This window comes from Oryzias latipes, chromosome 17, assembly GCF_002234675.1.
Source record: "Oryzias latipes chromosome 17, ASM223467v1".
NCBI lineage: Eukaryota > Metazoa > Chordata > Actinopteri > Beloniformes > Adrianichthyidae > Oryzias > Oryzias latipes.
Genome location: NC_019875.2, coordinates 30,014,792 through 30,032,278, shown reverse-complemented (window position 1 = coordinate 30,032,278; position 17,487 = coordinate 30,014,792). Strand labels below are relative to the sequence as shown.

Genomic DNA, 17,487 nt, shown 5'->3' with positions numbered 1-17,487 from the left:
AACATTTTTAATGCATAGTAATCTGTTTTTGTAATATTTCTTTTGTAATACATCTACCATCCCCTGGCGTTCTTATAGTTATGACTATTGCTCTTGTCACGCATATTTTTCTATTTGTTTTGAACAACAACGTGAAAAAAGTCAAATAAATAAATACATACATAAATCGTTCAGTGGGCGGAGCCACTCATTTTTTCCGGAAGTTCGTGGTAGCTACGTCACGTAAACAGGAAGTTTGTTTCCAAAAGCGGCTAGTTTAACTTTTCTGCTTCAGCTGTGAGCGCTGTTATGATTTTATAATCCTGTTTACCTCCGTAAAACTTTATTTTAACATAGAGTTCGTATGTTTGTCATTCTACTTAGCTTTAGCTTCGTCGTTAGTAGCCAGTAAATGACTTAGCTAAACTATCTGGTTGCATTGCAGGCGGTTTCGTAAAAACAGATATTATTTACTACTAATTTATATATTTAGACTTTTTTACTCGTTAGATTATGTAACATTTGTCACTTCTTAACGGTGCTGGCAGCTGTGATGTAAAACGCAGCGATCACGGCAGAAAAGACTCAGAATGGAGGAAAGAGAGCTAAACCTAGCTAACAAGGAGCTAACCAGGTATGCTAAATATTTAACATCTTTTTCTATATTATTACACTTAGTCAAATGTAGTAAAGTTACGATTAACTTCAAAAATGTTTTGTTTTCTGAGCAGAGCTCCCCCCTCCCGTTATGAATTGGTGATGTTTTCTGTCATGAGTTAATATGTGTCTTTACTATCTGAGGAAAGAAAAGCTTGTTATGATCATATTATTATGTTTTTTTGTTGTTGATTTTAACCAACATTAATTAAACGGTCTACTAAGCTAAATGTCATTTTTTAAATGTACGCTTCTTGCACATAATTTTCTTTAAGATGTGTCAATCATTTTTTATCTTTAGCTGTTAGGATAAAGGATTTTCTTTGTAAAGTAGCTGAAAACTGGAGATTTAAGGTCCATTTTACAAATAAGCTCTTCATTTGATGATGAAACCTAACAAATGTAAAATAATCATAAGGAACATTACCATTTTCTACTTTATAATTTATAGCTTTTTTTGTCTGCAACCGTAAGAAGCTGCTCTAAAAATGAGCGATGCTGTCATTTAACCGTGAAGTTAGTTTGTGACTTTGTTCTGTCAGAGTTCAGACTGAAAGCCTTTTATTTTGCATTGACATTAAAAGAGGTAATAGTTTATAATGAAATGATTAACTCTGGAAAACCTGGGGGCGGGGGTATTTTCACAGGAGACGGTCATAGATGTCTCATTGAAATATCCTGAAATATATCAAATGGTTTAGTTTGACTCTTGTCCTTAGTTTTTACATATCTACAAAATGGAGTTAGTTTAACTAACGATTTGTTCCACTGGTTCAGTGCTTTTCAATTATTTTTTGCAAGGCCCCCCCTAGGAAAAAAACAATGCCCCCCTCCCCACCCACCCACACACTCGCGCAGTGACAATATATTAGGTTAGTATCTAAAAGAAATTGTGTAAGTATACCTAAAATTGTATCTTCTAACAATAACAAAAGAAAAAAGCAAAATAAATCCACTTTCAACAAATATTACATTTATTTAGCCACAGAAACCCTGTTATAGTGTAAAACAGAAAAGAAGCTTAAAGTGGCTGAAATTAAAACAAAAATCTGTCAGTCATTATTTAAACTAGACACATTTTGACCAACTGAACCGTTTGATGCTGAGAAAAATCATTCAATTAATAAATAATATTAAATGTAAATTGATCTGAAACATTAACAGCACCAATATATTTAACATTTTTAGTCTGAAGAAATAGATAAAAAAAACATTTTTCTGATTTTTTTTTTTCTAAATGATGATTGTTTACTTCTGATCTCATAAAGTGCAGCTTTTTCCTGCATTACCTGCTGTCTTTCTGTCAAATACTGAGACCAACTAAACCACAGACAGACAACGATACATTGATGGAAAATAAAGACATCAAAATGTCTACAATAGTTCATAAAGAATGACATTATTAGCATGAGCTGAGGAATCTAAAGGCACGAGATGATCCTGGTGTTGCGCAAGCTGGGCAGCTCTCCGCATGTGCTGTTCCACCTCTCAGCCTGAGCCCCCCCGTTAAATTTGCGCCCGGGACAATTGCCCGTATTACCTGTGCCTAAAACCGCCACTACCGCAATACTGCGCGCCCCCCCTTGCATCGCATCGGGGGGGGGGGGGGGTGCTATTTGAGAAGCACTGCACTAATCCACAATAATTAATGAACGAGTAGAGATAATAATTGGTGAGAATGTGTTCGTCCTTCAATGTTTCTGATGATTGTTTGTGTTTACAGACAAAACCACAGTAATAATCATAACCCTAAAATAAAGATTGCTGACATGCTGGTTGGTTTAGTCCATAGAAAAATCAATTATTTCATCTTTATTGTGATAAACAATCAAATGAAGCGTCTCCTGTAATATGTAAACATTTACCACTAAGATAACTGCTGTGTAACCACGGTTAACAAAAAAGATGCATCGCTTCTGTGCCTGTTATTGTGATCAGTTATGATTCCTCAGTAACAGTTTTTAATGTTGTGCTTCTCTGTCTTCTCCCTAGTTTACTGGATGTTCCTCTGGGTTCTATCCTCACTTCACTCAATCTGCACTGCAACCTAATCCCGAGGATCGAGGGCCTGACTTCCTCCTGGAATCTACGCAACTTGGATCTTTCCTCCAATCGCATTTCCAAGATTGAGGGTCTGTCTTCCCTCTCCTCTCTCAGGACTCTGAATTTATCCTGCAACTTGATCACCAAGGTTGAAGGTGAGTCTTTTCCTCCATCACTTTCCAGAGATGACAGATGTTTTATCTCTTTGAGTTTATCGAGTAATAATTCTTTGTTATGGTTCTCTGAGCTGTGAAATGAGTCACTTATTCATGTCCTCCCCTCCTGCATTAGGACTGAATGGCCTTGTAAACCTGACGAGATTAAACCTGTCCTGCAATCAGATTAATAACCTCACTGGTGAGTCAGATTCTGTTTATGATCAAACACTCATGAATAAATCCACAGATATTAGTTCAGACGTGTCCTTTATTCTGACTGTCTTAAGACACTAAAACCAAAACTCGCACCTCCTCATTAGGCCTGCTGTATCTCCATGGCACAGAATACAAGCTCAAGCACCTCAGTCTCCATGGCAACCACTTAGACAGCATCGACCATCTCCTACAGTGTCTGCTGGGATTACAAGGTTTACGCAACGTCACTTTAAGACGAGACGGCCAAAGCAACCCGCTGTGTGCTTCAGCAGGTACGGGCAGAGAGGCTGCAGTCTGGGTCAAATGGTAGGCGGGCCTGGTCTGACCCCCGGGCCGCAGTCTGGGGACCCCCTCCTTTAAAAAGGAGATGTGTAAATGCGGCACATATTTTGCATTAGTGACGCCAATAAAACATTTGCTGGGTTCGGGTTCTCTCAGATTCGCGTTCCCGTCTGGCTGCAGGGTTCTGGGACGCTGTGATGGAGTCGCTGCCGCAGATCTTTGTTCTGGACGGTCTGGACAGGCTAAGGCATCCGTCCTCTCCAGGTTTAAGCAGCATCTGTGACATCCCTGGCCTGGAGGACTACATGGACTTTCTGCTGTCCTCAGATACGAGTCACCATGAAAAGGTCCTTTTTATTAAAAATCTTTTTGCTTCTCATTCAAGTTCATTTTTGTTTGTGACTTATTTAACTAGGACAGATTTTCCCACCAAAGCGATGATTTGGATTTATCTCCAACTTCATCTGAACGGCTTAACAGACGGGTAGCGTTTTAGAACATTCTGCAGATGTAAAGAATATGGACAGAATCTGGATTTAAACTGCAGATCATCCTGACGACAAAACAAAAATGTCCTCAAACCCCCTAAAAAATGCCATGACAGTTGATAGGAAGCCGATGTATTTTAAAAGGATGGATGGAGGTCAGGTGGTCAGCATTTAAATTTGTTGGAAAGGTTTAGTTTGCAGATGCTGCAGCTCCATAGATCTGGATGGAGGTCATGGTCTGAAGCACATCATCTATGTCACTTTTGAGGAATTCTGTCTGTAAAGTCGGGAACAGATTCAGAACAAAGAGCAGCTCTGATGCTTCAACATGAAGGAAAATGTCTTCCTCAGGTTAAAGGTGCTGTCAGCCCCCCCCGCTCTGGCGCAGGGACCCACACTTCCTCTGAAGAAGTCGCACAGCCGACCTCACAACCGGTCGGTCGGCGCTCCCGGACGCTTAGTTCCTCTGGACCCGATCCAGCTGATGCCGATAATGAAGAGCGCATCCGGAAACTGGAGCACCAGGTGTCCAGACTCATCCAGCAGGTGTGAAAACCTAATCCAAGGATTTCATGTAGGATGAAAGTATATTCACCAAATACCTGTCACTGAACAAGATTAAGTAACAGTCTGAGATCAGCAGCTCACCCGTCTGTGATCCTCATCCTGGAGGAGAGCGCCATCAGCTCCTTTATTAGAGGAGTCTGTATGAAACGAGGCACGAAAGGAGATGCTAAACCCCCCCCCCCCGTTAACACATACGTTGATTTATTGATCAGTAAAGATTTCATTGAACTTTTAGAAAAAGAAACCTTCTCTTCACCTTCAGAGGTCTGAATGTTTGTCATAGAGCTGTGAGGCTGATAGTCCGTCCTCGCCGTGTTTGTCTCCTCTGATGTTTAATGGCCGGGACGTTGATTTAGGTCCCGACGGGAGAAAAACCAGCAAACCTCAGCCGAACTGCAGGGAAGCCACTGAAAGCGAAGAGAGACACCGACCGCGTGTCAGAGAGTGACGGCGACAGCGGGAAGGAGAACAGAAGACGCTCCGGGATCCCCACGCATCACACCGTCCCGACGTCGAGCACCACCCCCCAGGAGACCAAGAGCAGCAGGTCAGACAGGTGAGTCTGCGCAGACGCCTGCTGTGTTTCTTTCACTACTGCATCTGCAGTCCTCTGGTTTGCTCCTTAAGCCCTAATCCCAGCTGTCCTTACGGGATGTGTGCTGGTAAAAACCTGTGCAGGTCATGCAGGTGACCCACAGGAAACATCCAGGTCCTAGACGCTCAGTGAACCCTTAGAGAGGAAATGGTCACACATGCTGCGGTTGTAGTGAACACTTCTGCAACACGTAAGGGGGAGTAGGTGAGACGCAGACGTGTCATAAAGATTAACCCCCCAAATCCTGCAGACTGTATCAGGAGCTCGTTAGTGCTGTTCACACGATCCGTGCTGCAGCCTGACTGTGAGAAATTAGCCAATCAGAGTGTAGTTTGTGTGGACGTCCTACGGGCCCAATGTATCACGTGTATCACATCTCGTGCAGCTCAGTAAAGAATCAGTCCTCACACCTTACTAACGACTAGAGCAGGGGTCGGGAACCTTTTTGGCCAAGAGAGCCATAAATGCCACATATTTTGAAATGTAATTTCGAAAGAGCCATACAATAATGTAGTGTCCCTTCCCCACACTGAGGCACGGAGACTTAACCTCTTTTAAAGTTCTTTATTCCGATTACTGCAGACCGCAACAAACGCCGTTCAATTAATTCAGCAACTCCTGAATCTCTCCCGCCGACACGAGAGCGCTTCTCCCAACTTTATATTCCCCTGCTCCCGCTGCAGCCCTCCCATTTCCCTTATTCGGCCCATAGCTGAACCCCATTGGTCCAAACTACCTAAAAACAGGCTGAGCGACAGAACTGAGAGCCAATCAGATCTCTGCTTGACGCGTTCAATGAACTCCAGAACTTTTAACGCGGCCCAACAGCCAAGTTAAACTCAGTCCGCGACAATATGTTTAAAACTAAATATACAAATGAATGTGTGCATTTGATTTAATTTCAACATTTTTAAAGTACAATAAGTCTGTGGATTCTTTTTAATAACATTGTTATTCTGTTGCTAATAAATGATTAGTATTTCTCGTGGTAGTTTTGCTGATGGTCTGGTCTGGTTGATACGTGGTGAGTTTCTGCTTCGTTCAGGCGTTGAGACTTTAAACGTGATCTTAGGTCTGAATGTTCTGTAGATGTGACAAAGACTGCTCACATGCAGACGGGGAGCCAAACACACACTCACACGCTGCAGTGAGTGACGGGCAGCGGGTTTTACGTTTTTACAATCCCTGCGCGATTCACCTGCTGCCTGTCCCCACAACCCCTCACCCCCACCCTCTGCTTTCTCCCTCACACATCCCGTCCCCGCATCTGCGCGCTCTTTCTCAGGGACGGGAGCCCGCAGTTTTAGGCACGGCAATTCACAGGTTTCCGGCTGGTACAAACTCTGTGAAATAATAGATAATAGTAACTGATAGCGCTGGCGCTGATTTCTCTCTCCAAGCACCGCAACTACTCCGCGCTTCTGGCATCGCATCGCTCCCGAGAAGGACTGGTCTAATGAAAAAAAAAAAGTACAATTAAAGATTTGTCTGCGAGCCACATGTGACCATCAAAAGAGCCATATATGGCTCGCGAGCCATAGGTTCCCGACCCCTGGACTAGAGCGTGGCATAAGGACGCCGTGCGACACCGTCTCTCGTACGCCATAAGAGCGTGGAACTTCCATTACGAAAACTAAATGACACACCTTCCACACATCTTTTTATCACATCTCTTGGGGAAACTGTGAGGCACACCTGTGCTCCCCTAAAGATGTGGTCGCTCCTCTCTACGACCCAAAAACCTTTACCGGTCAACCCCCCCCCGTGTGGGCGCATGTGGGGCTTAAGAAGCGCTCCATGAAAACCAGCAGCTGCTGTGGATAAGAAGGTAAGAAGTGGCAAACACGTTCATGTACCAATCAAACCAAATGTGGTGAAGGACGCCGTCACCTTCATCATCACTCAGAACGTCGTCCTGAACTTCACATCTCGGCTCCAAGACTCGATGGATGTTCATGTTGGACTTGTTCTTCGTCTGATTTAAAGCTCAGTTTGACAAATGTCGGAGCTTCCCTGTTCCGCCCCCCCATTTTACTTCATCAGCCACTCCTATTATCCTCCATGTTTTCTCACTGTCCCGTGTAAAGCGGGCTCCCTACATGTTTGATCGTTCTTTGGTCAGACTCTCCCTGCAGAGCGCTCTCCACTCATTTGATTCCTGAGCTGCTTCAAAATTTTCTTTGCAGCGATCAGGAGAACCGGAGGCTGAGAACTTTAAAGCCTGCTGGGTCCAGAAGGAAAGCGGGGGGTGCAGGAAGGATGGGGGGAGCGGTGCAACCCAAGGAGGTTCTTTTGAGAGCAGCCAAGGTTCCAGAAGATGTGAGATCCAGATCCAAACAGGAAGAGGAAACCTACAGGGTACAAACTGTTCACATCCTCCTCCTGCACGTTCATCTCGTGGATCAGGCTACACTAACATCTGCAGCTGATCCTCCTTTCATGCGACGCCTCCCGGCTCACCTTAGCAGCTGTTTGAAGCAGCAGGTGAGACTTTCTCCACACCTCAGTGACCTTCTGCTCTTTCATTTTCCAATGCCGTTCAGACGATTGTGGAGGAACGCGACCAGGAAAGGGAGAGACGCTGGAAGGCAGAACAAGCCGTACGAAGGCTGGCTGAGGAGCTGAAGAGCCTGCAGACCAAAGTCAGCGAGGAGAAAGACCTGCAGAGCATGGCCCTGCACACCACAGACAGGTGAGAGGACAGACACACCTGCACACCACAGACAGGTGAGAGGACAGACACACCTGCACACCACAGACAGGTGAGAGGACACACACCTGCACACCACAGACAGGTGAGACGACAGACACACCTGCACACCACAGACAGGTGAGAGGACAGACACACCTGCACACCACAGACAGGTGAGACGACAGACACACCTGCACACCACAGACAGGTGAGACGACAGACACACCTGCACACCACAGAAAGGTGAGACGACAGACACACCTGCACACCACAGACAGGTGAGAGGACAGACACACCTGCACACCACAGACAGGTGAGAGGACAGACGCACCTGCATACCACAGACAGGTGAGAGGACAGACACACCTGCACACCACAGACAGGTGAGAGGACAGACACACCTGTCACCACAGACAGGTGAGAGGACAGACACACCTGCATACCACAGACAGGTGAGAGGACAGACACACCTGCACACCACAGACAGGTGAGATGACAGACAAACCTGCACACCACAGACAGGTGACAGTACAGACACACCTGCACACCACAGACAGGTGAGAGGACAGACACACCTGCACACCACAAACAGGTGAGATGACAGACACACCTGCACACCACAGACAGGTGAGAGGACAGACACACCTGTCACCACAGACAGGTGAGAGGACAGACACACCTGTCACCACAGACAGGTGAGAGGACAGACACACCTGCACACCACAGACAGGTGAGAGGACAGACTCACCTGCACACCACAGACAGGTGAGAGGACAGACGCACCTGCACACCACAGACAGGTGAGAGGACAGACACACCTGCACACCACAGACAGGTGAGAGGACAGACACACCTGCACACCACAGACAGGTGAGAGGACAGACACACCTGTCACCACAGACAGGTGAGAGGACAGACACACCTGCACACCACAGAAAGGTGAGACGACAGACACACCTGCACACCACAGACAGGTGAGAGGACAGACACACCTGCACACCACAGACAGGTGAGAGGACAGACACACCTGCACACCACAGACAGGTGAGAGGACAGACGCACCTGCACACCACAGACAGGTGAGAGGACAGACGCACCTGCATACCACAGACAGGTGAGAGGACAGACACACCTGCACACCACAGACAGGTGAGAGGACAGACACACCTGTCACCACAGACAGGTGAGATGACAGACAAACCTGCACACCACAGACAGGTGACAGTACAGACACACCTGCACACCACAGACAGGTGAGAGGACAGACACACCTGCACACCACAAACAGGTGAGATGACAGACACACCTGCACACCACAGACAGGTGAGAGGACAGACACACCTGTCACCACAGACAGGTGAGAGGACAGACACACCTGCACACCACAGACAGGTGAGAGGACAGACTCACCTGCACACCACAGACAGGTGAGAGGACAGACTCACCTGCACACCACAGACAGGTGAGAGGACAGACACACCTGCACACCACAGAAAGGTGAGAGGATAGACACACCTGCACACCACAGACAGGTGAGATGACAGACACACCTGCACACCACAGACAGGGGAGAGGACAGACACACCTGCACACCACAGACAGGTGAGAGGACAGACACACCTGCAGACCACAGACAGGTGAGAGGACACACACCTGCACACCACAGACAGGTGAGACGACAGACACACCTGCACACCACAGACAGGTGAGACGACAGACGCACCTGCACACCACAGACAGGTGAGAGGACAGACGCACCTGCATACCACAGACAGGTGAGAGGACAGACGCACCTGCACACCACAGACAGGTGAGATGACAGACACACCTGCACACCACAGACAGGTGAGATGACAGACACACCTGCACACCACAGACAGGTGAGAGGACAGACACACCTGTCACCACAGACAGGTGAGAGGACAAACACACCTGCACACCACAGACAGGTGAGATGACAGACACACCTGCACACCACAGACAGGTGAGAGGACAGACACACCTGTCACCACAGACAGGTGAGCGGACAGACACACCTGCACACCACAGACAGGTGAGATGACAGACACACCTGCACACCACAGACAGGTGAGAGGACAGACACACCTGCACACCACAGACAGGTGAGATGACAGACAAACCTGCACACCACAGACAGGTGACAGTACAGACACACCTGCACACCACAGACAGGTGAGAGGACAGACACACCTGCACACCACAGACTGGTGAGAGGACAGACACACCTGTATACCACAGACAGGTGAGAGGATAGACACATCTGTATACCACAGACAGGTGAGAGGACAGACACACCTGTATACCACAGACAGGTGAGAGGACAGACACACCTGTATACCACAGACAGGTGAGATGACAGACACACCTGCACACCACAGACAGGTGAGAGGACAGACACACCTGCACACCACAGACAGTACACACAGACAGCAATTTTTCAAAATAAATCATATTTCAGATTCCGAAATAAATAAAACGGAAGTAATGCAGGTTATTTATTCTTTCTGTGCGGCCCGGTACCAAATGACCCACAGACCGGTACCAGTCCGCCGCCCGGGGGTTGGGGACCACTGTGCTACAGTATTAGGAGTAGCAAAATCAACAGTGTGGTACATCCTGAGAAAGAAAGAAAGCACTGGTGAACTCAGCAACGCAAAAAGACCTGGACGTCCACAGAAGACAACAGTGGTGGATGATGGCAGAATCATTTCCATGGGGAAGAGGAACCCGTTCACAACAGCCAACCAAGTGAACATTACTCTCCAGGAGGTAGGCGTATCAATATCCAAGTCTACCATAAAAAGAAGACTGCATGAAAGTAGATCCAGAGGGAACACTGCAAGATGCAAACCACTCATAAGCCTCAAGAACAGGAAGGGTAGATTGGACTTTGCTAAAAAGTATCTAAAAAAGTTCTGGAAAAACATTCTTTGGACAGATGAAACCAAAATCAACCTCTACCAGAATGATGGCTAGAGAAAAGTATGGAGAAGGCGTGGAGAAGCTCCTGATCCAAAGCACACTACATCATCAGTAAAACACGGTGGAGGCAGTGTGATGGTCTGGGCGTGCATGGCTGCTAGTGGCACTGGGACACTAGTGTTTATTGATGACGTGACAAAGGACAGAAGCAGCCCAATGAATTCTGAGGTGTTCAGAGACAGACTGTCTGCGCAGATCCAGGTGAATGCAGCCCTGTCTGCGCAGATTCAGGTGAATGCAGCCAAACTGATTGGACGGCGTTTCATAATCTAGATGGACAACGACCCAAAACATACAGCCAAAGTAACTCAGGAGTTTATTAAAGCAAAGAAATGGAATATTCTGGATGTCCAAGTCAGTCACCTGATCTTAACCCAGTTGAGCAGCATTTCACTTGTTGAAGACTAAACTTCAGACAGAAAGGCCCACAAACAAACAGCAACTGTTTGCCGCTGCAGTAAAGGCCTGGCAGAGCATTCAGAAGGAGAAAACCAGCATCTGGTGATGTCCATGAGTTCAAGACTTCAGGCTGTCATTGCCAACAAAGGCTTTTCAACCAAATATTAGGAATGACCATTTGGTTTGCAGTTATTTCATTTGTCCAATTACTTAGGAGCCCATGAAATGAAGGGATTGTGTTTAAAAAATGCTTCAGTTTTTCACATTTTTATGCAATCTTTTTGTTCAACCCATGGAATAAAAGCTGAAAGTCTGCACTTCAATGGCATCTGAGTTGTTTTATTTCAAATTCACTGTGGTAATGTACAGAAACTAAATTAGAAAGAATGTGTCTCTGTCCAAATATTTATGGTCTTGACTGTACACCTGTACACCACAGACAGGTGAGACTGAAGCTTCTGTGCTTTTACTCCACAGACTGAAGGATCTGCTGCTAAAGGAACGATCCGGACGCTCCGAGCTGCAGAACCGTGTGGAGGAGCTGGAGGGACGTTTACTCTCCTTAATCCAGCAGCTGGAGGTGACCCGCAGCAACGAGGAGAAGTCCAAGGCTGCTCTGCAGAGGGCGGAGGAAAGCATCTCCCATGCAGACGCTCTGAGGGCTGGCCAGCAGGCTGAGGAGGTGCAAACGCAGATTTCCTACCTGAAAACTGTCCGATCACGCTCAGGCAGACTTTAGAAGTATTCTGAAGAGATGCTCACAAGTTCTCACTAAGCATCTGCTCACGTTCTTAGATGAAGAGACGGCAGGATATGGAGAACAAGGCAGCAGCCCTGAAGAGGGAGCTGGACATCCAGAGAGCTGCGGTGAACCAGCACAAAGAAAAACTGCAGCAGCTGCATGAGCTGCTGGCATCCAGGGAGCAGGAGCACAGGTGACCTCAGCACTGAGGCTGACCTTAGCCTGTCGGAGGTTATGAAAGTCAACCTCCAAAGCAGGGTGTCAAACCTCAGGCCTCCAGGGCCGGCCTCCTGCGGGTTTTCCAAAAATCCTGCTGCTGATTACCTGGATCAGGTGTGTTTAGCCAGTAAGGACCTTCCACGGCATGTAGGACAGCAGCCCTCGAGGCCTGGATTCTGACACCCCGGCTCTAAACTATCCACCCACACAGACCTACCAGAACCTCAGGAAGTCCAGAGTTTAGATCAGATCCAGAAATTCCCAGAAAGAAAGAAAAAAAGATGGATGGAGGATGTTTTGAATCATTTCTAATGAATCATTATTTTAAAAACATTTCAAAACACAGAAGACACATTTTCAGGATTAAAAATGTATCTGCTTTGGATTTTTAAATCTAAGATGCTTTTGATTTTATCGTAACTTTACAGTTACAAATACGAAGCCCGTTGAGACGACTGTATAAATAAAACTGAATTGAACTGAACTGAAATTGAATTAATGATGTTGGGCTTTCATTATTTTTTCTCTGTAGAAACAGAAAACATCTGTAATTTACCCAGAGATTCGTCTGCACAGACTCATTGTCTCTATTTAAGGCTGTTTCCTTCCATTTTCTCAAGAATTCCCTTTTTTCTCTCCAAAAAATAAAAATATGTTTTTATTTCCGTTCTGGATCTTCAGAGAAATTCCATCCTGGAATATTTTAAACCTCAAAGGATCATGAATGGTTTCTCCACCATCATGCTGATGTGTTGTTTGTGTTTGGTAAACAAATAAACAGTTGTTTACTCCGTGATCAGCAGCAGACATTTCTCCATCTGCAGTCAAAGCAGCAGCTCAGGGATCCATCATCACTATCGCCTCCTTCCACAGGAAACAGCTGGACTTGCGGCTCCAGCCTGGGGGGGCCGATTTCCGTGAGGCGGTGGCCCAGCAGGTGTCCTCGGCGGAGCGGCGGCACGCCCAGAGGGAGGCGGAGCTCCAGGAGAAGGTGGCAGAGGGCAGGAAACGGTACGCCGCCCTGGAGGACGAGTTCCGCCTGGCGCTGACCATCGAGGCGACCCGCTTCTCTGAGGTCTGACAGTTTCAGATGACCTCCACTGATGGATGTGATGGATATGCAGACAGGTGGGGGGCGGGTGCAGACAGGCAGGGGCGGGTGCAGACAGGTGGGGGCGGGTGCAGACAGGTGGGGGTGGGTGCAGACAAGTGGGGGCGGGTGCAGACAGGTGAGGGCGGGTGCAGACAGGCAGGGGCGGGTGCAGACAGGTGAGGGCGGGTACAGACAGGTGGGGGTGGGTGCAGACAGGATGCTCCCCAGGATGCTCCCGGAGAGGCTCAGCTTCGTGTTCACAGATGTTCCCGTGTTCAAATCAACATGCCTCAGTGTAGGATTCTCTGTTGGATGTCATGACTCTGGGTTGATTGGCCCTCTCAGTGATTCAGACTTTAAAGATAATAACTGGCTGCAACTTAAAGCTCTCACCTTTTTGTTACCATGGAAACTATGGTAGACCTACCTGTCGCCTCAGCAGAAGCTCAGGCAGATCTTTCTTCTCCTGGGTTTGTCTGCAGGTGAAGGAGGCTTACGACCGGCTGACGGAGGAGATGGTGGAGGTACGGGCGGCGCTCTCCCAGTGGCAGCAGAAGGAGAAGAGGTCCGGCTCTCTGGTGCAGGAGCTCACGGCGGTGGTGAAAGAACAGAAGAGCCGCATCGCTGAGCTCATCAAAGCTAAGAAAGATGCTGTCTGTGGTTTGAAGGTGAGACGCTCCTCAGGTTCACCACTGATCCCTGCTCCTCATCCCTGCTCCTCATCCCCGCTCTTCATCACTGCTCCTCATCCCTGCTCCTCTGTCTCTTTGTCAGAGCCGGCTGCGTTCCCTGGAGGCGGAGGTGGAGGGAGATCGTCGTCTCGACCTGCAGCTGGAGGTGCTTAAGAAGGAGAAGGCGCGGCTGCTGTCTCAAGTCACCGCCCAGGAGTCTGTGATCGACGGACTCAGATCTGAGAGGAGGATCTGGGGCCAGGAGCTGGCTCAGCAAGGTGGGGAGCATCCAAGGAGTCCCATTCTAGAGCAGAGGAGATCTGCTGTTAGAGAATCTGGTCCATTTTTCACCCTTCAAGGGTTGAGCTGAGCCAGAGGTAAAAACACAAACATCTTCACAGGTTTTGTGTTCAGAAGCTTCTGTCGTCCAGTGGATGAAAACACACATGTATCAAAGTTTCTCTTCATGTTTTTGAGTCAGAGGGACCTTTTCAGTCTAAACCAAAGCCAAACTGATTACTCGTGTGTCACCAGGAGCTTCACTGGCTCAGGACCGTGGACGCCTGGAGGCCAGGATCGAGGTTCTGGCCTCTGAACTGGAGGCTCAAAGGAAACAGGCTGACAGGAACCAGGATGCTCTTAAAATCAAGACGAAAATAGTGGATGACCAGACGGAGACCATTCGTAAGCTCAAAGAGGTGATGACATGTTTTCTCATGACCTTCTTGCATAAATGTAAGGTTTAATCCTCCGTACCTGAACATCCACGGCCGTGGGTGGATGTTCCTGTGAGGCCCTGACCCGGTTTCCGTCCTGTAGTCCTTGCAGGAACGTGACGATCGGATCCGCAGGCTGAAGAACGAGGCGGCAGAAGCTCAGAAGAGGCTCCATCTCCAGCTGGAGGAGGACCGAGTCCAGCAGGCCGAGCTGCAGGAGCGGCTCGAACGCCTGAGCCTCCGCAAGGAGGAGCTGAAACAGCAGCTGGAGGACAAAGAGGCAGAGCTCCATGAGGTCAAAACATCTCACCGGTGAGACCATGTGGTGAAGAACCGGAGGTTTTAGGATCCAGGAGAAACGCTGGTCCCTGTTCTCAGATCTCTGTCTTTCTCCTCATACCGCCTCCCCTCCTCCATCAGGGAATCCAGAAGGAGGTGGCAGGAGAAGGAGGACCTCCTGACTCAGCTGGAAGTCCAAGTGAAGGGGATGAAGGAAAACTTTGATTCCAAAGAGCGCCAACTGCTGGAGGAGAGAGATAAAGCTGCAGACGCACACAAGTAATATGAGCAAAGCCTCATTCTGGCGGTGGGGGGTGGGATGTCATGACGGCATCTGGTTTGAATCAATGATGGGGGGGGACTCTTTTCCAATAAATCTAAAAGCTGAGGTTGTCTGAGATTCTAAAGGAACGGCAACAGAGTTTTCATGAAAGCTTTGCGGTCCGTGACGCGTTTTCTGCTGCAGAGCGGCCCTGCAGAAGCTGCGGCGTGCAGACGACGCCTTCCGCGCTCAGCTGGAGTCCGTCCACGCTGCACATCGGGCAGAGCTGCTGCAGCTGGCAGACGAAAAGCAGCAGCAGACCGAGCGAGCCAATCGAAAGGTAATAAGACGGACGAATCAACATTTGAGTTTTCAAATTAAAAGTCCTTTACAGCCAATAAAGAGAAAAGACTGCTGCCGTTTCCTTCAGCATCATTTTAACAGATGAAAGGTTTGCTCAGAACTTTATTTTATTTGGAAGTGACAAAATTGAGGGAAAGGGAAAGATGGAAACTTTATTTCAGCAGGACTTGGGGGAATTAAATGTGGTTTCTTTTAGTTTGTTGGATCTGACAGACACAGATGGTCCAGAGGAATTCAGAATTTCCTTGATTGTGTTTTTGTCCACTTTAAAAATGTGTTTCTGCAGCTAAAGTTTCTTTTTTCTCAGGTCCTTGAAGTGGAGGAGGAGATGCGCCAACTCCTGCAGGAGACGCAAACCAGCAAGAGAGTCATGGAGGAGAAAGTCAGACGTCTGAGCAGCGTTCTGAAGGACTTTCACTCATGAAGACACCAGAGACCCTCTGGACGTGAAAATGCCTTGTATGTCCTCCTGTCAGTCATCTTTACTTTACCTTTTGTGACAAAACCAAAACATGAAGTTAACAAATCTGTTTACAACATTAAAAAAAGGAGTTTGAATAAATAAATTGCTTTTGTGGTTTTTTACTTTTTAAAAGATGATTTTGTCCAAATATTTGCCTTTATTGAACCAGGTCAATCGAATCAGGACCATTATTTTGGTATTTACAGTGAAGATCTGTGATGCATATTTTTGGGGTGTTAATATTCAATCATTTCGGAGTCAGTAAAGGCGTTTTTGTCTGTGGGAGGAGGCCGGAACAGACTAGAAAATTCTGCCACATTGGCAGGATTTGAACCCTCTTGCTGTGAGGTGGGAGTGCAGACCACTCCACCACCATGCAGCATATGACTGTAAGTAAGTCAAACTAAATGACTGAACTGACGTAAGAGTTCTTTTTTTTTCTTTCCCCCACTATTTCCAGGCTTTCAGTCATAAGAAAAACTTTCTTTTATTTTTTCTCATTCAAAACTTTATTTATAAAACACAACAAAGACTCAAATGTGGCACAAAGTTCTCCTCAGTACAAAAGTAAATGCTCCACTGGGTTTTATCATTTTAAAGTCAATTTTCTTAAAGTAGGCTCCATTGTTCTATCATAAATGATCTGTTGTAGTGATTTACATTTAGACGCAAACACAAAGATTCTTTGACAATTAATTCACTTAATAAATTTGCAAACCTGTTATTAGAAAAACTGTTTTAATTTATGTACATTCGGACATAAAGAATAATGGTAACATCTTTGCCAGCAGTTATGAACACATTTTCTCTTCCGTCATCGGCTCCTCTCTGGACGGTTGGTTGGTGACGTCCGCTCCAGGAAAAGTCCCGACCAACAGATGTTGATTGTTATAAAGTTGGAAATGTTTCTTAAAATAATTGTACGGTGGCCCAGAAGGGTCACAACACAACACATTAACTTTACACACAACACATTAACTTAACACACAACACATTAACTCACAACACAACACATTAACTTTACACACAACACATTAACTTAACACACAACACATTAACTCACAACACAACACATTAACTTTACACACAACACATTAACTCACAACACAACACATTAACTCACAACACAACACATTAACTCACAACACAACACATTAACTCACAACACAACACATTAACTCATGGCCCAGAAGGGTCACAACACAACACATGAACTTACCTCACAACACTTTAACTCACAACGGAAGTAAAGCAGCAATTGAAGTGCTTTTATTCTGAAATGTCCACTGGGCTGAGCGGCTAACTACCTAACAGAAGTTAATGTCACAGTGAGCTGTGGAGGGAGCATGTTATTGCTACAAGAGAAGCTAGCAGCAGTGTTGCCAGAAACTTTCTCTTTATTACGATTCTGCTTCCTCTGAACACACACAATATGAATGCACACTCCTCCCTCCCACCCCTCTCTGTCGCTGCACGCACGCTCCTCTCCTTTCTTCCGCTCCCTCCCCTCACACATGCACGTGCGGTCCCCAACAAACACACACACGGGCGGGCGGGCGCGCGCACGCACGCACACACACACAATGAATGAAAGAAGGCC

At 46.9% G+C, this 17,487-nt stretch overlaps 1 protein-coding gene across 3 annotated transcripts; it reads left to right on the top strand.

Annotated features, from left to right (window-relative positions):
- The first annotated feature begins 223 nt into the window (after window positions 1-223).
- lrrcc1 (leucine rich repeat and coiled-coil centrosomal protein 1) lies at window positions 224-15,990 on the top strand. Of its 3 annotated transcripts, none has more exons than XM_023965315.1 (19): window positions 224-613; window positions 2,629-2,834; window positions 2,971-3,036; window positions 3,182-3,325; window positions 3,516-3,682; window positions 4,175-4,369; window positions 4,747-4,946; window positions 7,172-7,343; window positions 7,529-7,677; window positions 11,557-11,761; window positions 11,875-12,014; window positions 12,914-13,115; window positions 13,616-13,801; window positions 13,908-14,082; window positions 14,339-14,502; window positions 14,624-14,832; window positions 14,941-15,078; window positions 15,266-15,401; window positions 15,732-15,990. In XM_023965315.1, exons 1-19 carry the CDS (start codon window positions 570-572, stop codon window positions 15,846-15,848), a joined length of 3,015 nt encoding a protein of 1,004 aa, XP_023821083.1. In that variant the 5' UTR covers window positions 224-569; the 3' UTR covers window positions 15,849-15,990. The 3 variants fall into 3 exon arrangements, with proteins under 3 accessions (XP_023821083.1, XP_023821082.1, XP_023821084.1); XM_023965314.1 differs by having other exon boundaries at window positions 3,158-3,325; XM_023965316.1 differs by lacking the exon at window positions 15,266-15,401 and having other exon boundaries at window positions 3,158-3,325.
- The last annotated feature ends 1,497 nt before the right edge of the window (window positions 15,991-17,487 follow it).